The sequence below is a fragment of the Delphinus delphis genome, chromosome 12 (assembly GCF_949987515.2).
Source record: "Delphinus delphis chromosome 12, mDelDel1.2, whole genome shotgun sequence".
In the NCBI taxonomy this organism is placed as follows: domain Eukaryota; kingdom Metazoa; phylum Chordata; class Mammalia; order Artiodactyla; family Delphinidae; genus Delphinus; species Delphinus delphis.
In genome coordinates this window covers 3769485-3793250 of record NC_082694.2, presented here as the reverse complement: position 1 = coordinate 3793250, position 23766 = coordinate 3769485, and the positions used below count along the sequence as shown (strand labels likewise).

Here is a 23766-nt window from a genome sequence, read left to right as displayed (position 1 = left end):
ATGAGAAACAACTATATTTTAATGTTTTCCTTTTTTTAACTTGAAGTATAGTTGATTTACAGTATCATGTTAGTTTCAGGTGTACAGCTCAGCGATTCAGTTATATTCAGACTATATATGTTATACGTTCTTCTTCGGATTCCCTTCCCTTATAGGTTATTAGAAAATGTTGAGTATCGTTCCCTGTGCTATACGGTAGCTAAACCGAGAAACAACTATTAAAGGCATCTTACATCTCTCCAGAAGCCAATTTGGGTTGAAAGTCTTATTCACGGCAAGTATAAGCCAACTTGAGTCCCTCAGGCTCGAGAAACCCTTTGACCACAACACACGTCTGGCAGGCGGGGCCTGGGAAGGGTTTCCAGACCATCCTCTTTCCTGTTCCTCACCCTGTGCTACTCTGGGCAGCCTTTGCTATCTTGCAAGAATTCTTGCTATCTTGCAAGAATTCTTGCTATCTTGCAAGAATTCTTGCTATCTTGCAAGAATAACTTGCTAGAAGTACGTTAAACTTGTCACGTTCAATTCTCTGTCCTGGGAAGCAGAGTACAATGTGGCCACCCCAGTGGTTTAATCGAAAATCTGTATTAACCACATCTTTGATTTTCTGTATTCTGATGCTTTGACATCCGGGCCCTGGCTGACCCTGGAGAGGTTGCCGCTCCCAGGACTGGCTGGCTCCTGGAGACACTGAACAATTCGCCTGCGAGCGCCCCTCCAAATACAAAGCAGCCCAAGCAGCGCCCACACCCCACCGCCTCCTCTGTGAGAGCTCACACCCCGAGCTGCTATCCACCTGCTCCAATGCCCCAGGGCCAGGGCCAGACAGCCAGGGACAGCCCCTGGGCCCAGAGCCCATGGCAATCATTCCACCTCGCCAGCCCCAAGCCTGCCCAGCTGCCTCACCCCTTCCTTCCCTTGGAAACCACAGTGAAGGCTCCTGCCCACGTTCTCCGACCCGCCCTGTGCCTCCTGCCTGGCCCTGGTGCTTCCCCATGTGGCTGGTGTGCCCCCTCCCCTGTGAGGAGGGTCTCCGGGATCCGTTGAGTATAAAAACTATCTTTTCAGTGGCAATTGTCTCCTGATCCGTTGGCCTTACTATACCTCCAATTTTTTATCCATGTACTATATTTCATTTAAAAAAATTTTTTTTTAATTTTATTTATTTATTTATTTTATTTACCTTACTTTTGGCTGCATTGGATCTCCATTGCTGCAGGCGGGCTTTCTCTAATGGCGAGCGGGGGCTACTCTTCGTTGCAGTGCGCAGGCTTCTCATTGCGGTGGCTTCTCTTGTTGCAGAGCACAGGCTCTAGGCGTGTGGGTTTCAGTAGTTGTGGCGCGCAGACTCAGTAGTTGTGGCTTGCGGGGTTCTAGAGCGCAGGCTCAGTAGTTGTGGCGCATGGGCTTAGTTGCTCTGTGACATGTGGGATCTTCCTAGACCAGGGCTCGAACCCGTGTCCCCTGCCTTGGCAGGCGGATTCTTAACCACTGTGCCACCAGAGAAGCCCTCCATGTACTATATTTTAATACAAGGGACTCTCCAAATAAACTGGCCACAACATTCTGTTTCTTTTTTGGGGGGCGGGACTCCTTTCCCATATAAATAAAAACCATGTAAAGACCAAGATGAATGGACCCAATACCAGATGGACACGCTGGCTGAGGCTGCCCCTGGTGGGGGGACTGCTGGTCTCTCTACAGCACAGACACCCGTGTTTCTCTTCCCCCAGAACTGGGATGAAGCCTCGGCCTCCAGCCTCATCTGTCACTGTCCCCTGCCGCCTTCCCGCGCTGCAGAGTCATCAGATCCTCTTTCTCTCCATCCCCACGGGGCCATAAGCCCGCTCACCCCCTCACCCTGAGTGTAGCACTCTCCCTCCAACTCCGTGCATCTGGTCCACCGGCACTGCGTCCTCCGGCATTTGTCCCCCGGGGCTGTCATTACCTCCAGCAGGGCTGAGACCAGATGTGTCTCTCACCAGTTTTTCTGCAGAACGGAGCACGATGTCTGGCACGGAGCATCTTCCACTATATACTTGTGGAATGAATGAATGAATATACGAATAAATGAATGCATGGATTGAAAAAGGAAAACCGCCCCCTTAGCACCTTGCGTACAGCTCTTGGTAAGGTGAGTCTTTTAGCCCCTCAGCTCCTGGCCCGGGGGGGTGTGCGCCCCTGGCACGGAGGCGGGTTGGGAATGGCTGAGCTTCTCTGTCAGCTGCTACAAAGCAGCGTATTTTCTAGTATTTGTACAAACACCAGATACCTGGAAATTACACCAGGAAATTACACCAAGCCCAAACAGGAGGGTGGCACAGCCCCTGCGCGTTTCCAACACGCGGTTGCATGCAATTACGGTCAGAGGAGCAGAGGGGATGCTTGGTTACGGGGGCTCACATGTGCCACGTGCCGGGACAGCCAGCTGCCCACCTGCAGTTAGGGAACCCTTGCTGCAGGTGACCCGCAACACAGGTCTGAGTGCAGGTGTGGGAACAGCACCAGACTCCTCCCAGCAGACAAAGAAGCCAGATGGGAGGAAACGGGCTGGTCTAACTCCCTGCTTCCCTGATTAGCATGTTGGAAGAGGTGAACTGCAGTCCTCACCATCCCAGACCCCCCCCCCACGCCCATGCACACACACATATGCACGCACACACATCCACATGCTTGCACATACACGCAGGCGCGCACACACACACACACATACACATGCACATACACACACACGCACGCACACACTATGTGACCTACCTGAAGGCAGGAACCGAGCCATAATAGCAGGACCGACCACCTAAGCAGGGGCAGGACCAGGGCTCTGGGGACGGGCATATCTCCTTCCCTCCCTGAAAGATGTTAGAGGTTTGTGTAAAGAGAGGTTCAGAAACCACAGGGAACTCTGCTCAGTGCTCTGTGGTGACCTGAATGGGAAGGCAATCCAAAAGAGGGGATATATGGATACATAGAGCTGAGAAACTAAACAGCAGTGTCATGCAACTATACGCCAATAAACATCAATTATAAAGAAAGAAGAGAAGAGAAAAGGGCAGCCGCAGACCAGCTCTGGAGCCAGGGGCTGCACAGAGGGGCCTTCTTGCTGATTGCAGCAACGCAATGAGATTCTTGCAGCTGTTGCCCCGGGCGCTCAGACACGTCCGCGAGGCCGCTGCAGAGGAGTTCCTGTGCGTCCCCGAGGCCCGAGGTCCCAGAGAGCAGCATTTGGCATCCCAGGCTGGCCCATCCCGCTGCTTTGTCCTGAGACTAAGGCCTAACACCCAGAGGGCCCTCAGCCACCACCTCCAGGCTATGGGTGACACCACGGCCGAGGGGAGGTGGCCTGCCAGGGCCACAGCAGAGGGTGCCAGAGCCCAGTGAGACCCTAGTGACAGCGTTTTACTTCCCAAGTCACACGTGGCCTGCGGGTTGTGTGTGTTGCTTTCTAATTCCTTCTTACCTCGTGTCTTGTTGCACTAATTTAGGACTCTGGATTGCAGGCTGCATTATAACTATTTGTTTCCCTTCCCCGGCTGCAAAAAGCTGCAGAGAGGGGCTTCCCTGGTGGCGCAGTGGTTGGGAGTCTGCCTGCCGACGCAGGGGACACGGGTTCGTGCCCCGGTCTGGGAAGATCCCACATGCCGCGGAGCGGCTGGGCCCATGAGCCATGGCCGCTGAGCCTGCGCGTCCGGAGCCTGTGCTCCGCAACGGGAGAGGCCACAACAGTGAGAGGCCCGCGCACCGCAAAAAATAAATAAAAATTTTTTTTTAAAAAGTGCATTGTTTAAAATGTAGTGAAGCAACACCAAAGGATTTGAGGAACGACCAATGCAAGTGCTTTTGCAGGAGCTGGAAGGCACCACCAGGGCAGATGACTAAGTTCTATGGCCCTTGGGCTATTAGGCGCCACGCGAGCGGAAACCATCACGTCACCGAGACAACGTTTATTTAAAAAACAATTACAGGAGGGACAAAGAATCAAAAGAATTTTAATAAAATCAACAAGTTTACATTTGTACATCTTGTGTATTTGGGATCCAACCAGGGGCAAAGGGTAAAGTTGAAAGGACCAGGTTTCCGTAGGTGGGCGAGGGGGAAGCCCAGGTTACCCTGGCTGTGTGACAGGCAGTGACTCAAGGGTGGTACCCAGGGCCCTTGCAGCCCCACTGCAAGCACATCCGGGGCTCAGGCCCGGGCCTTCCGGCCCTGCGCGTGGGCTCGAGACTCCATAGCCCACGTGCCACTCCCACATGGATACCTGATAAGCGACAGCAGATAACCAGCTCGTGAAAATGAAGAGTCCTGCCCAGAGAATACTAACGTCAGCTGAGTCCAGTTCATGCTATTTTAACTAGGATGGTGACATCGAACCGACCCAGGGGGACAAGGGCCAAGTGATGGCTCTAATTCCTCTAACCAATGGCACAATCACAAGACAGCAGGTCTTTAGAAAGAACCACGTACTTCTTTAAAAAATATGATTTGAGAAAACGGCCTTGTGGGAGTTAGAGAAAGGCAAGGTTTTTAACAATTCTGCACAGGGTCAGAGAATTCTGCTGCATTAGAGGATTCTAGAGTAGAGATAGAAACTGCTCAACTTCAGTTCCCATCATGCTAAAGGATAACAAACATTTCAAAATATTGATCAATGTTCAGAGCAGAGAGAGACCAGTGCCCCCAAGTGAGAAAGGAACAATCAGAAGGCTTTTCCAGGACTGTACCCATCTCGTGGAGAGAAACAGTGCTTTTAAAGGTGCAGTTTTCCGTGTCCTAGTCACTTGTTCTCTGAGGGATAACCCCAAACTCACGAGTCGTAATGGGAACGTCCCCAGTGACATGGCCGTTCCTTCACAGCCATCCGCAGTAAGACTCATGACTGGGCTTTCATTCACACCAGCTTACACAGCACACGGCTGAGCTGCAAGGATTTCTTCATCATTTATTCTTTAGAAATCGAGACACAGTAGGGAAGAGTGCACAGATGCCTTTGTTTTCTGGACCCCCTGGAATCACAAGAGGAAAGAGAACAGTGACCGTGATCAGTACAGAAAGCGTCTTCACAGAAGGGAGGATGAGCTCTCCACCCTGTCTGTTAAGGGCTGGGCTGAAGGAGAGGGGCCAGATCCCGGGGTCCCCTCGTCACACGCACGAGCTGATGCACGTTTGCCAGGCGTCACGGCATCTTTCTTCTTAGTCCCCGATAGAGTCGATAATCACCAAGAAGAAATTCAGAAGAGGGCAGTGAAGTAACAACAGTGTCAGCTTCTCTGCGATGCTGGACAGAGACGCGGAATGGACGCGGGGTCTGTGATGCGGGGAGGTGTCTGTCCTGTGTGTCCAGGAAGCCGCAGGGCAGGCGTGTAAAGTGCTAGAGGTAAGGCAGCCCGCCTGGACTTCCTCTGGGGGTGGCGCTCCCTCGGGAGGGGTGACATCCCCATCGCGCAGGGCAGCCGTCACCCACGGCCCGCCCTGGCCAGCGTGGAGGTGACCACCAGCCTCCCCGGAAGACACGCTCAGCTTGTGCTCACGACCTTTCCCTTTTAATTTCCCGAGGAATCAGTGGGGCGGGGGGTGGTGCAAAGAAAAACGTCCCGAATGAACATGATGGAGGTGAATTTCCAAAAGAGAGAAGAATCACCACGAGGATATAACGCCAAATTAAAAGTTCTAATCGAACATGTTAATCACGGAGTTATAAACCGGCGGGCGATGCGCCGTGTGCTCCTGGCCCCACCGTCGGCTCCAGACCCACGAGCAGCTCGTTCCGGCGCGTCACAGCTTCTCGGAGCCTTCACTTGCGAGGCAGACAGAAGTGGATGAATCTACCCCAAAGGGAGGGCCTGGGTACCCAGGCAGACCTTTTAGGGGCTGCAAGCCAGATGGGATACCTCCCTGAGGTCAGCTGTCCCTCAGGGCAAAGGCAGAGCCCACAGGGTGGCCGGTGGCCAGGCGGTGAGGATGGAGAGCTCTGCGCCCTGGCCGCTCGCCCGCCAGGACGCGGTCCCCTCCGTGCCACCGGAGCAAACGTTTCCAGTGCAAATACGTGTCTACAGATCGGGGCTCGGGGTGCGGGGTCTGGTTTGTCCGGGTGGCACAGGAAGGCTCATTTCCTTTCAGAGCAGACATCTGTTTTGGGTGGCGATGTCCCTGGACGGGTGAATCTGGCCTGTCTCTATTTCGGGGATTATCCATTTCCATCCGATGCAGGGGGTCGGCCGCATCCCATTTCCCACGACTGAAGCCCCCCGGCACCAGATGGCGGCTGACGCGGCCGCCTACTCTGTGCACCTGGCCGGCTTGGTAAGGCGCCCTTGGCCCAGCCTCTTCAAGTCCGAGCCCCGGGGCTGGGGGAGCTGGGGTTCGTGTGCCTGCTGGCCGCACAGTGGGTATGGACGAGACCACCGTTGGGATACCTAACAAACACGGGCTCGCAAAAGGGGTTTCGGCACATCTGGCAAAGCTTTTTGTCCGAGAGCCGAACTGAGCTTCCTTTCAGCTTCATCTGCAAAAAGAAACAAAGACAGGGACGCCTGTGACATAAGTGACACCGGTCTTCAGAGCTGACACGCATCACCCCGGGGGTTGCTACCATCACTGGTGAGGACAGCGTTAAGATCAATTTCTCGAAACAGAGTATCAGCGGTGAAAATAAACAAAAACACCCTCCGGAACTGGAGAAGTCAAAAAAGCTACAGAGCTGCCTTATTTCACAAAAGCAATTGCTGCTTGTCTGGCGGAGGAATTTCTCACCAAGATCTTTCAGACATTCTCTGAGCTCTGATCTATTCAAGCAAGGCCTATTACAGAATCACGGGGCGTTAGAGCTGACAAGACCATGGAAGCTATCTAATTCCCTGCTCCCCTCGTTTGCAGACAAGAAACGTTAAGGCCCAAATAAGAGACTGGGTCAAACCCATGGGGTTGATCCGTGGCACGTTCCCGACTGGCCCCAGGAAACGTCATTTCCTTTCTTTAAATGTTAACTAACAAAACTTTATTATTTCTTGTCTGATTAAACAGGACTTGAGCTCTGCAAGCTAAAAGCCTTTCTGCACAATTTGCGTGAATCAGCCCAGCAAGTCAGCCTAGTGGCAGGACAGAGCGACGGCTTAGTGAATTCACCCTACTCATTAGTTTCTTTAGTCATTCAGCAAACATTCAATGCCTTCAAGATGCCAGGTTGGCTCAGGAATACCGAGATAAGTAAAGGAAGTTCCTGCCCTCAGAGAACCCAAAGCCTAACAGGGAAGGGGACAGCTACAGACGCAGCACGTGAGTCGGCACACGGGGCACCCGTGTGCTTCAAGGGATGGGAAGGTTTCACAAAGGAAAGACTGAGGCGGGGTTTCGAGTAGGCGTTCACCAGGCGCAGAAGGAAGAGGTGAGCCGTCTCAGGCAGAGGAGACGGTGGGTTCTAAGGCCGTACGTACGAAACGGCAAGTCCATCGGGAGGGTCTGAGCACCCGGGGCCGGGCAGGGACAGGCCAGAGGAGGGAGGCTGAATTTTGCCGGCCTCGGCTTCTCCACTGGGGAGTCAATGAAGGCTTCCCAGCGGGAGGAACACGGCGGATTCCTGCTCTGGAAGGACAGGTTCCTGGCTGCGGGGCGTCTGGGCCTCACCAGAGAGAAGCCTCCTCTGGATAAGCTTGGGGATGTTATGGACTGAATGCCTGTATCTCTCACCAAACGTCGAGGCCCCGACCCCCAGTGGGATGGTGTTTGGAGGTGGGCCCCCAGGACAGCCTCAGGGCCCTTATGGAGGGGAAGAGACCAGCGCTGGCTCCCGGCCCCGTGAGCTCAGCGAGAAGGGGGCCTCACTGGGCCCCGAATCTGTCGGCGTCTGGACCTCGGGCTCCCGGACCCCCGACGGTGAGAACCGGATGCGTGTCATCTGAGCCCCCGCCTGTGGGATTTGTTACTATTAGTCACAGCAAGCCCAGGGGACAGAGATGGGGACCCGGAACGTGCAGCTCTGAATCGGCCTGCAGTCCACAGCCGGGATCCTGTGTCCTGTGTCACCTCCTGGTGCCCCTGCCCCCCTTCTGTGACGGGGACGCAATTGTGCCCAGAAGCGCTGTGTGGATGCAGTGACACCGTGACGTGCAGCGTGGACCAGGGCCCGGAGCGCGGCTCTGCGGACCGTCAGTGTCTAAAAGGGGCGGGAAGCTGCCCCAACCATACACCTGCCGGCCCGGCTCCCGCCTGGGCTCACACACCTGTGTCTGAGTGAAGAAATCACGTGTGTTGAAGTTACAGAGAAGAAACGGACAAGGACTCTTTTTCCACGGGTAAAACCGACCTCAAATCACACGTCTCGCCCGAGAGGGCCGGGCTCTCACCTTGTCGTACTTGTAGATCAAGTTTTCGGACTTGGCCAGGCCCATAGCCACCTGAGTGGTCCTCCGGGCGTGGACGCTGTCCCTCACGGCCCCCGTCAGGAACGGGCAGAGCAGCTGCACCGACCACGTGCCCGGCAGCAGCTGCAGGACCTGGGCCGCGTCGAACTCGGTGGCACGGCGGTTCAGGAGGTCCACGGCGGCCATGGCCAGCTCGGGCGCAGAGGGGCCGGGGCCCAGGTATATGGCCAGCAGCAGCTGAAAGAGCCGCCGGCGGTAGGGCGGGGCCCGGCCCTCGGAGCGCCACAGGCAGTAGCCCTCCGCTGCCGGGAAGTCGGCCAGCTCGTGGACCAGGATGCGCAGGGCCTCCTCGTGCTGCTCCAGCTTCCCGAGCAGGATGGCGCTCTCCATGGGGAGCCCGGCGCCCCGGATCCTGTCTGTGAGGTGGGACCTGCTGGTTAGAAACGGCAGGGCCCGCGCCAGGCGGTGCCAATCCAATGCCACAACTGAATGAGCCACGCGCTTAAGAACGGGCAGAGCAAGCCCGGCTGCCTGGACGCCCCTGAGCTCTGCCACCAGGCTGCCTGGACGCCCCTGAACTCTGCCACCCGGGCTGCCTGGACGCCCCTGAACTCTGCCACCCGGGCTGCCTGGACGCCCCTGAACTCTGCCACCCGGGCTGCGTGGACGGCCCTGAGCTCTGCCCCCTGGGCTGCCTGGACGCCCCTGAGCTCTGCCACCCGGGCTGCCGGGACGCCCCTGAACTCTGCCACCTGGGCTGCCTGGACGCCCCTGAGCTCTGCCACCCAGGCTGCCTTGACACCCAGAGTTTAGGGGTGTCCACGTAGCCTCCCAGGAGGGCTGCCATGTGCCTTAGGACAAACTACATGTGTCACACGAGCATCATTCAGGCCTGAGTCATGTGCTGCTGGCCACGAGCTCAGTGTCATTGAATCAACAACATACGTTAAATAAGGTGTCTTTAAGCAGAAACACACATAAAGAAGGTGCCATATTGAGCGGTTGGTGAAAATGATGTGACCAGAGGCTCTCAGGAGCCTGACCTGCATCCCTCCAGGTACGACGGCTCCGTGTCCGAGAACTCAGTGTGGAGACTCTACAGGACACAACTACCGCGAACAGTGAGAATGGGTGTAGTTAATGGTCAGAGAGCGGTGTTAAACGCTGCTAAAGAGAAAGGTATTAACCCAGTAAGGACAACCCGGAAATTCCACGGTGCCCGATACCGCAAGAGGCAAGTTCAGTCTGCCAGGTGCTGCTCGGAGGCTCGTACACAACATGGACACCGTGGTTTCTGCCCTGGAGGAAATGAAAACCAGACGCCCTCCAGGACCCCCGCCTTCCTCCAAGCCTGGGGCAGCCGAGTGGGGTGCTGGGGGCAGTACCACCCTCAAAGCCGTGATCAGAGCTGGAGCCTCAGAAGGAACTGACCTGAGGGCTTCCAAGCCGAATAAGCAAGTTCAAAGCAGCTCATCTCAGCAGACATGCAGACCTCCCAACGCCCAGGGCAGCCTTCGTGTCATCAGCTAAGGGGCCCTATCCGTTTCCAGAGGGTGGAGGACGGACGAGGGGGCTCGCCTGCCCTCCAGGAGGCTGACTTTGTGCCACAGAGGCTCACAACCCACCCCCTGCCCCCAAACAGAGACCTCCGTCCCTGCCCCCACCCCCCACCCCCGCCGGTGACGTTTATGCAGAGAGATGCACTCACCCAGCAGAAAGTGGACTTGGTACAAATCGGATTGCTGGAGCAGGCGTCGTAGCTTCGCCTGCGTCTCGGTCACTTCTGCATCCTTGCCACTGGCGCTGGGCCTCTGCTGCAGCACCTCGTCCAGGTAGAGGACGGCTAAGTGCGTGTGGTACCCCTCCTTCTACAGGACAGGAGGACAAGCAGACAGACAGCAGTTGCTAGGGGAGCCCAGAGAACGCCCCCTAACCAACCAGCCAGCAGGTGCCTGAGACCGGACGTGCAAGGTGAGCGGGGGCTACAGGACAACCACAGAACACGCGTACTGGGGCAAGAGTTTTCAGAAACCACAACACAGAGGAGCTGAATCTAAAATCTATGGGAAAATATCTCATTTTGAGAAGTAAGGGCCACGGGATTCAGGTATTCTCCAAAAAGGGGACAGCTTTCCTCATTTCCTTTAAGAATAACAACAAGGAAAAAAAACTCTAAAAAGAATAACAAGGAAGGAAAAGAGAAGAAAATATAAGCGGAGGGGACAAGAGATGGAAGGTGAGAAAAAAAGCTACTTGGGCCGCGGGTCTCTTTCACGAACATCCGGCTCCCTCCCTGACCTCCCACGCGTACAGACTGAGTGCCGGGAACACGAGACATTACGTTAGACCCACGGGCCAGTTCAGGTCCCCGTGATGCCACCGCAGCCCACGCAGCTCAGCCTGCGCTCTGGGGCCTCACCTGCAGTCTCCTGTCCATGACCAGATGTTCTAGGTACTTGACCAGGGCTTGTGGGTATTTCTTAAGGCAACTGATGATATCGTCTGGGTTAAATCTACTCTGCTGTTCGTCCACAGGTCTCTTGGTGAAAACTTGAACTCCGACCTGAAAGAAGAATAGGAATTTATTTATCATGCTTTGCAAAGACCCCATCTTATCTTCATTCTGAGCACTATACGCTTTGGTTAAAACCACTGTCAAACCCATGATGATTTGCGGGACTTCCCTGGTCATCCAGTGGTTAAGACTTCGCCTCCCAATGCTGGGGTTGCAGGTTCGATCCCGGATCGGGGAACTAAGATCCCATATGCCTCGCAGCCAAAAAACCAAAACATAAAACAGAAGCAATATTGTAACGAATTCAATAAAGACTTTGAAAATGGTATACATTAAAAAAAAACAAACAAAAAAACGTGACGATTCTGAAAAACAGTGCAGATGAAGCACTGACAGAGACAGGAAATGCCGCAGAGCTCCAGCTGGAATTCCTTCTAAAAGGGTCGGAAACTAAGGAACCAAACATATATTGGTGGTAGGTTTTGACAATCCACGAGGCAACAACTCTGTAACATTTAGATCATCCTTGCTGGATCATAAGTGAAAGAAGATACAAGCGGCTGAAGATTCAGTGAACTCGATTCTCCAAACGCCCATACCCACCGTGTGCATTACCCACGTGGGACCCAAGCCCACGCAACAGCAGCAAAGACCCAACACAGCCAAACATAAATAAATAAATAAATTTATTTTTAAAAATACTAAAAAGAGCCCCTTTCAGTTATTATTGCCAAGTAATGCTGCATTTTGCGCATATACATTTTATTTATCTAGCCATCAAGGGATGGACACGGTTTCTTCCTTCTTTTGGCTGTCGTGAATAATACCGCCATCAATATGCATGGACAAGTTTTTATGTGAATCGAGGTTTTCATTTCTCTTGGATGCAAACCTAGGAGTGAGATGGCTGGCTCACATGATAACTCTGTTTAACCGTTTGTAGAACCGCCAGACTGTCTTTCAAAATGACTGTACTGTTTTACTTTCCCACCAACAATGAACGTGAGTTCTAATTCCTCTGCATCTTTGCCAACGTGTACTATTGTTGTCTTTTAAATTTTAGCCGTCCTACTGGGTGTGAAATGGTTTTGATTTACATTTCCCTTAAGGATTAATAAAATGACTGATGAAAACAAACAACAAAAAAGGGCCCTTCTATGTCCCCAACCCACCCCCTCAAAGGGGGTTGGGGACATAGAAGCAAGGGCGACGGTTTGCCTGATGTGCCCCAGGCCCGGCTCCACGCCCTGCAGGGCAACAGTCTGGTCTTTCTCCAGCCCGCAGAGAACAAGGGACCAGATGCCGTTAGGGATGGGGGTCAACACACGGGTGTTTAAGAAGATGCTAAGACCTGACCTGCGGTGCCTTCTGCTTTCCTACACAGTGGCCTGCCCCCGACACAGGTGTGCAGAAGCACCGAAATGCAGAAATTCCTCGAGAGCTGGGATTCGGACGGCTCAAGCCATGTATTAAAAGGGGGGGAGAAAAAAAGCGGAGAGAAGGGTTAAAGTGTAGCTTGTTTTCCCACCTAGAATCAACTTTTCTGTCCATTTTCACCAGTCCCCCTGACGCCCCTGAACGAATGCGTTTACGAAGCACAAACCTCCGGATTTTTCTGCAAGACCCAGTCAGCATACTGCCACACGAGGTCCGCGTCGAGGCTGTAGGTGAGGAAATCCACGATGTACTCGTACAGGTCTGAGCGCGTGGAGTCGTGAATATCCCCGTTGACGATGCTCACCCACAGCTGGAGAGGAATAAAGTAGAAGGTAGGGGAGGTTACGTACCTCTTAGAATTCGCTCAGAAAGGGCACGTGTTTGTTTGTCTGGCCTTTCAGTATTTCAAAGTGGCGGGAGAAACTTTAGAGGCTTAAATCCATTTTAATTTTTTCACACACATGAAAACAAAAACGAGGGGACACGGTCCAGGAAATCAGGAACATAAAGCACCAGGTTCTTTCTCTTTCCTTTTCAATGAGATTACAGTAATACAAATAGTAAATAGAGCATATGAGGAGACTTGGATGCATTAAAAAACGTCTCTTCCTGAAATAAAATCATCACTGACAATGTTTGGACACAGAAGAAATTCACCTACAGCCATCAGCCGGGCTGTTTCAGCCTTCTCCGTCACAGGAATTTCTGATTTTGAAGACCTTTTGGGACTGTGAGAGTCTGATGTGCTTTCAAAACCTCTGGTGACCCTGTGCCCTGGTGTTCCTACTGTCTTTTGCATGGGGGCTCAGGGTAGATTTTAATAATAAAGTCCTTTGCTATTTCATCCAGACACTTCCTTGCCGTGTAAACTGAATCTTTTTTTTTTAATGCTCCACTGTGCATATGTACTATTGTTTTCATTTTTATAATTTTTATTTATTTTATTTATTTTTTATTTATTTTTGGCTGCGTTGGGTCTTCGTTGCTGCGCGCAGGCTTCCTCTAGTTGTGGCGAGCGGGGGCTGCTCTTCATTGCGGTGCGCAGGCTTCTCACTGCGGTGGCTTCTCTTGTTGCGGAGCACGGGCTCTAGGTGTGTGGGCTTCAGTAGTTGATGTTCGTGGGCTCTAGAGCGCAGGCTCAGGAGTTGTGGCGCACGGGCTTAGCTGCTCCACGGCATGTGGGATCTTCCTGGACCAGGGCTTGAACCTGTGTCCCCTGCGTTGGCAGGCGGATTCTAAACCACTGTCGTCACCAGGGAAGCCCCTGTAAACTGAATCTTACTTTCAGAGCCTCAGAATGAAATGGCATCACGAGGCGTGGCAGAGACGGGGGCTGCCTGAGAGCCCCCCTGCTCATCGTCCGTGCCACGGTAGCAGCACACCAATGTTTTTATGTTACTAGTTTCTTCAGCGCTGAATTCCCCAAATCAAACAAACTATTCACACAGCCATTGAAATGTGTCATTAAAAACCTTCTGCCCTATATGGTGATTTATTCCATATGATTTCAATTTTGTAAACTCCTGTCTATGTAGCTTTGCTAATGTTATTAACATACTTATAACAAATTCTCAGAACATGGTGTTTTAAAAAAATAAAAATTTTAGCTTTGACACCCAAATCTGCTCTTAGCCATGGGGTGTATGTTGATGGGAACCTTTTTTTTTTTTTTTTTTTACCTATTCCACAATCATGCTACCATGGTAATTTCTCAAAGCAACCGGATACGCTTGGTGAGTTTGGTGAGCAGAGCTGATGCTCTTGGCCGCTCACAAAAGATGCAAGACAAGAGACAAGATGAGAAATTTGGGCGCGAGAGCCTCTGCCAGGGCCCTGAGCACTGGCTCAGTCCCCAGCTCTCCTGCTGACCAGCGGTGCCACCCGGGCAAGTGACTGGCCTTGATCAGCTTTAGTTTTGTCACAGATGACATGACAACCCAGCTCTCTGGCGAGACTTATTGCCATTAACAGTGGAAATTACAACCTGTTACTCACAGCCTTCATTTTTGATAAGGCAGTGGAGTCACAGGTCTTGTGGCTCAGTAAGAAATCCTATTTTTCTTACATTTTAAACAACTCAGTCTTGACAATGTTCTTTAAAGAGATGGAAAGATGAGGCTTCCCTGGTGGCACAGTGATTGAGAGTCCGCCTGCCAATGCAGGGGACATGGGTTCGTGCCCCGGTCCGGGAAGATCCCACATGCCGTGGAGCGGCTGGGCCCGTGAGCCATGGCCGCTGAGCCTGCGTGTCTGGAGCCTGTGCTCCGCAACGGGAGAGGCCACAACAGTGAGAGGCCCGCGTACCGCAAAAAAAAAAAAAAAAAAAAAGAGATGGAAAGATGAAGAAAAGAAAATTCTTGGGGTTTCCCTGGTGGCGCAGTGGTTAAGAATCCGCCTGCCAATGCAGGGGACACGGGTTCGAGCCCTGGTCTGGGAAGATCCCACATGCCGCGGAGCAACTAAGCCCGTGTGCCACAACTACTGAGCCCGCGTGCCACAACTACTGAGCCTGTGCTCTAGAGCCCGCAAGCCACAACTACTGAGCCCGCGAGCCACAACTACTGAAGCTCGCCTGTCTACAGCCCGTACTCCACAACAAGAGAAGCCACTGCAACGAGAAGCCTGTGCACCGCAACTAGAGAAAGCCTGCGCACAGCAATAAAGACCCAATGCAGCCATAAATAAAGATAGAAGAAAGAAAAGAAAAGAAAAAAAAGAAAATCCTTGGCCAACATTTCTCAAGCATTCACTTTCTAAAACAGTACTATTTTTGTTTTGTAAAAAAGGTTGTAGATCAGCCAAGACTGGTCTCTTTCAATTTGTAATTTTTTTTCAAACAGGCTCAGTAGTTGTGGCACACGGGCTTAGTTGCTTAGCAACTTAGTTGCTAAGTTAATGGTGGTGATTTTTAAACAGTGCTGAGATGCCTTTGAACTCACCTGAACGGCAGCAGCGTCTTGGTGGTTGTAATGATAGAGCAGCCCCAGTGCAAAGTACCTGGAAGAAAACTCGGGTAAGTGCACCCTCTCCTGACCACCCACTGCGGGCAGTACCCCCACAGCAACGCCCTTGGCCCTGGGCCCCCAGCCCCACATGTGCTATTCAACTCAGTTCAACAACAAATTTCAAGCACCAGAAAGATCCTCCTTTCTGTTTATTTACTTATAGTCTGAAAATGTATTCCCTATCAATTTCCAGAAAGGACTGTATTCACATCTAAGATGAGCTAAAAAATAAAACTATAATGATACTATGGAAAATCACATTTGGAATTGCTTTGCAACTTGCTTCAAATACTAGTGTGATTTGCCATCTCTTCAGTTAACCATTATTAACTTATCACGAGGTATTAAGACCGTTTGGAAGGGATGCTGTCTGAGCCATTCTGGGGTAAGGATTTTCAACGGCAATAAACGCCAACAGTATGCAGGCACTGCAGAGAACAGAAGGTCAGGGAGAGTCAGGCTGGGGGGACCCAGAGTTCCAGGCCCTGACTTTCAATCCAGGCTTCGTTACTTCGGGACTGTATGACCTTGAGCAAGTAGGTTACCTTCCTTGGCCCTTGCCTCCTCATTTATAAGCGGACAGGGTCGGTGACAACACAGGCATCGCCCAGGCTGTGAGCTGTTGCCACCCTCCCACGCTCACAGGTGCGTCCTCTCCTGGCCCTCTTCCCCAGCAGGTGACCAGATCAAGCTGCCCCAGGGGGCCATCGGATTTCTTCCCTCAAAGAGCAACCTCTCAAGATATTGAACTATTCCCTAGAACCCTTCTCTTCTCCCGAAAGCTTTTAGAAAGTTACACTGACCCCGCCAGACCCTGCCATCCCAAGTCACTGCCATGAGCTGTCAGTGCATTTTCTGGTTCCTAAATAAATCACTCCATTCCACGGTGCCTTCGGGAAACTGAGGGAAACGGCTGAACGAGCCACTTCCCACGTGGAGGCCAGTCACCAGCCCATGACGTCCTGCATCTGAACAGGGTCTGGATCGTGAGCCTGGGTCTCCGTGGAATTTCACCAGCACCTCCGCCATGTCAAATGCATACCAAAAGTCACAGACAAAGAATGTTACAGGGAGCGCTCAACCCCCCCAGGCCTAGAAGGGTTAGACCACCGCCTGCCCCCAGGATGAAGAAGCTGCCCGACTTAACCACGTCATCACTGCAGACGGGCCCCCATCGTACCCGGTGGCCGGTCGGCAAGCGGGTGGGTGCCGACCAGCTCACGTCCGTAATGAAGGAGTTTGACCCCATAACCTTTTATCCACAAGATCCGGAAGCCTCCCTTTCTATCTGTTTATCCAGATGCCCATCTGTCCACTCAGTCTGGCCATCAGTGGCTGCAGCGCACTATTGGTTTACCGACACGCGTGTGGCATCTCGCACGGCTGAGTCCCAGCCAGATGGACACTGAACAAGCACACCATTGACTAACAAGGCCTGTGACTGTACGATCTGTCAGGAAGGAGCTGGCACGAGAGTTGTGCCCTCTAAGACCCCTGCGGTGGATCTGCAGACCGTGATGAGGCTGATGGATCCCGAGGGTGCCGGGTGGTCCCCTGATGAATGCCTGCGACTCAGAAGTCACGCTGGTGCCTCAGCTGCACGACAGCTTCCCGTGGGTGGGGGCGGGGAAGGGCCAGGCAGGGAGGCCCGGGTTCGGGGGGAGCGTCCGGGGGCCAGAAACACTCACTTTTTGTGCTTCTCCAGCCAGGCGGCGCTGTCGGTGAGCAGACAGAAGTTCTCGGTGACCAGGAGGTCCAGCAGGCTGTCGTGGTCAGCCTCCGTGTACAGCTTGAGCAGAGCTGTGTCGATGTCCTCCTTGTAGCCGTTGGCCACCTCCGTGCTGCGGACTTCGTTCAGGTAGCTCATGAGGAAGCGCTTGCACTTGGCCACCTTCTCCTGGTCGCCCTGGGTCAGCTGGTTGAGGTCTGCAAACTCGTGCAGAGGAGGGTGGGACCGGGTGAACGAGGAGGACGTGGGCAGCAGGAAGGGGTACAGGGAGATCAGCTCCCGCACGTCGAGCTGGCCGCTTCTGCAATTACAGTGTCAAACTAAATGAAGCAAAAAGAGAAAGAGAGTGCACGTAGGCACACAAGACGACACTGGACGGGTGCACTGTCTGCACGCCGTCCACAGCTGCACGGGCTGCAAAGTACTGCGAGCCGGGCACCGCCCACCCCCAGACCCCACGACAGAGCAGAGGGCTCGGCGGCCGCAGACATGGCACCTCCAGTGCTGCAGTGGGACATGGGTCCCCGCAAACCCAGATGGGGGGAAACAGCAGGAGGCACAGCGGCTCTGATCAAAGGCAGATTCGGAGGAGGCCCCGTGTACATCTCCTCCATTACGGCTCTGAGTCGTGCGGAATCTGTTCTACGCGAACATTTGGAAAACTACTTCTACAGGCGATGCCTTCGTGGGACACTGAAGGGTGATCACAGCGGGTTTAAGTTCATCTTCTGAGCGAGCGTGAAGAGCACTGCTTCCCAGGGCACACCTGACCCCCAGCCCAGAGGAAGGGCTGCTGGAGGGGGGAGGGGCTGAGACAGGCCTGGGCTGGGGAGGGAGAGGGGTGGGATGGGTGCTGGTGAAGGGGGAGGCCCACGCGTGCAGGATCCATGTCACGCGGAAGGGACCTCAGCTTCCTAAGACGGTGGGTCAGGAGCGTGCCGTTTACAACGTCCTCAGAAGAACAGTTTTTCAAGTCTTCCCAGAAGCACCTGCTCTTTCTCTAAACTCAGAGCTTTTGGTAAAATCTCTGGAGGAAAGGGAAAGTGAGCCATCGCGTTTTCCTAGGAATCCTTCACAGGGCGTCAAACACGCTCTTTAGAGTTGCCTCCTCGGGCTTCCCTGGTGGCGCAGCGGTTAAGAATCCGCCTGCCAACACAGGGGACACGGGTTCGAGCCCTGGTCCGGGAAGATCCCACATGCCGCAGAGCAACTAAGCTTGTGTGCCACAACTAATGAGCCTGTGCTGTAGAGCCCGTGCACTACAACTACTGAGCCTGCGCTCTAGAACCTGCGAGCCACAACTACTGAGCCCATGTGCCACAACTACTGAAGCCCACATGCCTAGAGCCCGTGCTCCGCGACAAGAGAAGCCACCTCAATAAGAAGTCCACTCGCCGCAACTAGAGAAAGCCCGCTCGCAGCAACTAAGACCCAACACAGCCAAAATCAATCAATCAATAAATAAACTAAAAAAAAATTCCATGTTCCTTATAAAAAAAAAAAGAATTGCCTTCTCCTCTCCTAGAGGACCACTCTGCGCCTTATCTGCCCTACCTTCAAGACACAGGACAGTGACCCTCGGGCTAAGGGGGGCAGGGGGCACGAGGGGTGTACACACGACGGCCTTGCTACTTCTCGCCGGAGCACAGCACCCGTGGCGGCCTTTCCCATCACAGCCACAGTGGAGGTCCGACCACGGAGGGACACTTAGAAGGCTTGCTACCGACACCGCAGTGGAGGTCCGACCGCGGAGGGACACTTAGAAGGCTTGCTGCCAACACCACAGTGGAGGTGTGACCGCGGAGGGACACTTAGAAGGCTTGCTGCCGACACCGCAGTGGAGGTCCGACCGCGGAGGAACACTTAGAAGGCTTGCTACCGACACCGCAGATTACCTGAAGAGTTCTTTAGCCTCCAGGAACTGAAGCTGCGCAAACTGTATGAAGCCCGCCTGCTGCAGGATCCGCCGGTACATGACCTGCAGGGAGAGACAGGTTTCATCACTCTGACCTGCCCTGGAACCACGACAGGAGGCGAAGCTAAGTTTCTGGTCATAATCCAGGCTAACTGTTAACGATTACATGGAAACCTAAAGTTACAACGTAAGGAAAAAACGAGGCTTATACAAAATGATTTTCAACATATACACGTATACATGTCAATCAACCCCTCATTCCCGAGACCAAGTTGTTCTCTGTCTAAGCATCACTTTCTTCTTCGTGGATTTCCCCTCCGTCCCGATCCGTATTCCTCCTCCCGCGCTCCCTGGCTTTCTTGATGCTTCCACCTCTGGTGCTCAGACGGATGTGAACATCGCCGGCGTCCCTGGGAGCCCGGAAGCTGCCCATCCTTCTTCATTCTTGTGGAACTGACTCTTCACACCAGCACTTCTGAGCATCCTTCCAGAGCACAAGGCCTCTCCCATTTAACGACAAACAGATAAATACGCAGGTTTTCCTGCCGAAGCTTGGGAGACACTGTGTGTTCTGTCCCCTCCCCCCAGCAGTGATACACAGCCACATCCACACCGCAGTCCGAGGATTCCTGCAATAAAAGTGCCGTCGATCTGTGTCTAATACAGTCCTACCCAAATTTCCTGGACCACAGAGCCCTTTGTTCTGGTAACTTCCAGAAATAGCAACGCACTTAAGGAAGCTACCCTGTGGTGTCTGTAATGCCAACCCCTCCCTGTCACTGTCCAGCCGGTCAGCTTCAAGCTTTGTCCGCCTTTGTCTGAAAGGCTTTGTGGACCCGTCTCTGCTCTGTCCTCACTGGCTCCATCACCACAGCCCGGGCCCTCACCACCTCACAACTAAAGACTCTAACTGTGCTTAAGACCCTAGGACTTCAATTCCTCCCCTTTCCAATCCGTCCCACTGTTCGATACGCCATAAATTCCTTGAAGGCATGTACATAATTCATCTTAGCATCCCCACACCCTGGCGGAGTACCTGCCGTTTAAGTAATCACCTATTGACCTGATCAGTTTTTATGAAACTCCACTTTGTCACTCGCTGAGCCCGTTTTACAGATAGGAACATCCTGTTCAGAGATGCTAAGTTTTCAGCCCAGAGTGACTAACGTGTAAGTGGTTGAGCCAGGGTTGAAACCCGCCCCTTTCTGCTTCTAGAGCCCAGTTCCTCCCTCTCACTGGCTCACCCAGGTACACAGCAGGAGGCTAACACTGTTACCCCTGAAGAAACGAGGGAGATGGAGACACCTAAAGGCTGTTGCTTCTGATCAGCTCTCAGAGGGGCTTGTTCGCCAAAGCACAGCAGCATCTCCTCCCGTCCCTTCAGAGCAATTCCTGCAGAGACGGCAGGAGAGGCAGCTGTTTTTTCATGACTCTCTTCCCCGACACCAGCTACGTCTGACGGGAAAACTGGCCTCTGTATGCCACCAGCAGTAAGTAGACAGGAGCGAGGCCAGGTTCTGTTGTGAAGGAATGCCAGTTCCGTCTCTGAAAGGAGAAGCAACAAAGGCCAACCGCTTAGCAAGAAGGATAAAAAGGCCCCGTCAGCTGCGGCAGAAGAATTCTCATTCACACTCTGGCTCGCTGGTGAGAAATCCGCTGAATGACCATTTTTTCCTCGTGGCTGCAGGATTCAAATGTCACCCACTCTTCCCCTTCCTAAAGGGAAATAAAAAGTACGTTTGCGGGGCTTCCCTGGTGGCTCAGTGGTTGAGAGTCCGCCTGCCGATGCAGGGGACACGGGTTCGTGCCCCGGTCCGGGAAGATCCCACATGCCGCGGAGCGGCTGGGCCCGTGAGCCATGGCCGCTGAGCCTGCGCGTCCGGAGCCTGTGCTCCGCAACGGGAGAGGGCACAACAGTGAGAGGCCCGCGTACCGCAAAAAAAAAAAAAAAAAAAAAAACCCCGTCCCTGGTCACAGGTTAACACGTGTAATTGTGGGAGTGCAGAGCAAGCACTCAGGGATGTGGTGGACTCAGAGAAAAGGGCATATCTGAGCAAGGTATCGAAACCTATACTCGGTGGAGTTTAGAAGTTCACTCCACTGATAGAAAAGAGCACAGATAACAAGTAAAGAAAACAGGGCGTGCGGGGAGGTGGGTGAAAGCACGGGGCGCTGACGGGGCAGCGAGGCTGGCCCGGCCTCACCCAGGGATGCGCGGAGGCCAGCCGTCCCTGCGGTGGGTCTCTGGACGGTGGCACTGGCTGTTCCTGACTTGTTCTCAGGATTAGAAGTGTTTTAGGATGGCTCCCGGAGCGCCTGCACAGTGCAGGGCTCAGGCGCAGGCGCAGCTCAGGCCGGGGTCACGGGGGGAAGGAGGCCCCTGGTGCAGACTTGACTGTGGCAGGGAGGCACCCGCGGAAGGATTTCCAGCTGAGGGTTTGGTGGACGCGTCAGAAAGCTCCTTCCGCGGGGCCGTGGAGGACGGACTGCAGACACGCAGGAAAGGGGCTGTGAAAACAATTCGGGCACAACGGGATAATGCCCAGCAGCCACGTGGGCCTGAGAACGAGAGCCAAGTTCAAGGTCACTGGGGGTGCACGTCTGGGGCACATACCACAGGGGGAAGGCGGGGTGCGTGCTAGGTGGACAAACCCCAACTGGGATGGCAGACGGCAGAGCCAGACGAGCGCCAGCACCATCCACTATCCACTGCGCAGCTGCTCTCAGGAAAACGGGAGGAAAAAGCAAAAATCCAAGAACACGGGCAGCCTCCCTAAGAAAATGGGACCCACTTGAGGCGTGCCCTTGGGTGTGTGCAAGGAGGGGGCCCCCGACACGTGCCCGTCCAGACACCCACGAGCTCCCGGGGCCCACCCTCGGGACGGAGAGGAGCTGAGAGCGGCAGAGCAGTGGCCAAGGCCGTCTCAGCACCCGCCTCCCACGCGGACGCGCAAGGAAAACGCGGCAGAAACAGGCGCTCCCAGCACAGAAACACGCCCTGAACTGACGGGTTTCTTCTTTGTGCTTTTGCTGCCCCCTGCTGAATGCTCATAGATCATCTCACTCAAAAATGAGGAATACGATGGGCAAGGGAAGGACTGAGTGTGGGCTTAGCAGATGCAAACTGTTCTCTGTAGGACGGAGAAACAACAAGGTCCTACTGTAGAGCACAGGGAACTACAGTCAACAGCCTGGGATAAACCATAATGGAAAAGAATATGAAAAAGAATATATATGTATAACTGAGTCACTGCTGTACGGTAGAGATGAACACAACACTGTAAATCAACTATACTTTAATAATTTTTTTTAAATGAGGAGTAAAGATGGAAAGTTGATCAGTATTTATCCTGTGACCATAAATGACACGTCCTGACCTCTTCCACCTTCTACCCTCTGCAGCATAAAGCCACTGAGGCCAGAAAGCACAGCTTCATTCCACAAACCACATCGTCCTGAAAATCTGGCCAACAGAAACAAGAAGGGGACCGCTATGAATTCATTAGAACGTTTAATGATGGACTTAGATGTTCACACGAAGCGTGCACACACCAATACTACGCTTTATAATTCTCAAATACATAGAGTAACCCGAACTCACCTCGCAACTGATCAGGGAGCAAGTTTTAGGAAACCTGATTTCATCAGACATGAGAACAATTCGTGTTTGCTTCATCAATTGTATTGATCATACCAACGATATTAAAGTTAGCGTTTCTAAAATGCATTAAAAGTTTTCTCCTAAGGAAATGAATTAGATGGATTCCGGCAACATTAGATGGTTTATCTAATGTTCACAAAGCTTTTTCTGTAGATAACATAAACCTAAACTCTACAAATTCAACCCCATCCCAACAAATATAAATTCTGAATTGGGAGACAAATTAACCTGAGGTTCCCTCTTTTCATCTGTAACAACTGTGCCCTGAGGCTCCTCTGGAAGAAGGACGATGATTAGAAATACAACTTGGTGAATTAAGTGCGGGAATTATGTCAGAGGCTCAAATCCCGACTTCGCCTCTGCCGGCAGCGTGACTTCATACAGCTGTTGGTCCGGCTGCTCTGCAACCTGCTTCCTTATCTGTACAGCGTGGAGACGCAGAGAAACTTGAATGATGGACAGGAAGCAGTCTGCAGGGCCTGGGCACTTAGATCCTAACGTTTTCTAAGCCGGCGGCCTGGGGGCCCACTGATTACAAACCTGAAATTTTTCCTTTGGAATGTTCCTCCGGGCGCCTTTCGCTAGAACCAGAGCCTCCTCCACTCTCCGGCTTGCTAGAAGATCCTGTATTTGTTTTTCCAGAGGTAACGGAACCAAGACGTAAACTCCTTTACTCGTGGCGACGATCAGTCTTCCTGGGAAGAAATGGAACATGGTTGGAAAGGGTAAGAACACAGTGCTGGGAAGAAAACACACCCCCTCGCCCAAAGACAGCACAAGCGGATGTGTGACCAATGTCATCACTGTGCCCCAACCCCCAGTTCCCATGGCAACCAGAAACGAATGCTTCTCTTTCCTTCTTCCCACCATCAGAAAAGGGCGAACTCTTTTTTTTTTTTTTTTTTTTGTGGTACGCGGGCCTCTCACTGTTGTGGCCTCTCCCGTTGCAGAGCACAGGCTCCGGACGCGCAGGCTCAGCGGCCATGGCTCACGGGCCCAGCCGCTCCGCGGCATGTGGGATCTTCCCGGACCGGGGCACGAACCCGCGTCCCCTGCGTCGGCAGGCAGACTCTCAACCACTGCGCCACCAGGGAAGCCCAAGGGCAAACGCTTAACAGTACATTTCCGAAGTATGGGATATTAAAACGTT

At 53.1% G+C, this 23766-nt stretch overlaps 1 protein-coding gene across 3 annotated transcripts in view; it reads right to left on the bottom strand.

Annotated features, from left to right (window-relative positions):
* Window positions 1–1933: 1933 nt before the first annotated feature.
* TGFBRAP1 (transforming growth factor beta receptor associated protein 1) overlaps window positions 1934–23766 on the bottom strand; it is a 50070-nt gene continuing 28237 nt past the window's right edge. For 2 of the 3 annotated variants that reach the window (XM_060027219.1, XM_060027220.1), the window contains exons 4-12: window positions 23157–23311; window positions 18936–19018; window positions 17000–17341; window positions 15246–15303; window positions 12473–12616; window positions 10774–10917; window positions 10063–10222; window positions 8337–8770; window positions 5403–6499 (exon numbers count right to left, since the gene is read on the bottom strand). In XM_060027219.1, coding sequence (XP_059883202.1) covers window positions 6323–6499; window positions 8337–8770; window positions 10063–10222; window positions 10774–10917; window positions 12473–12616; window positions 15246–15303; window positions 17000–17341; window positions 18936–19018; window positions 23157–23311 — 1697 coding nt within the window. In that variant the 3' untranslated portion in view covers window positions 5403–6322. Of the gene's footprint in view, window positions 2039–2757; window positions 2850–5402; window positions 6500–8336; window positions 8771–10062; window positions 10223–10773; window positions 10918–12472; window positions 12617–15245; window positions 15304–16999; window positions 17342–18935; window positions 19019–23156; window positions 23312–23766 lie in introns of those variants that run through there. The other variant, XM_060027221.1, reaches the window with a different exon arrangement.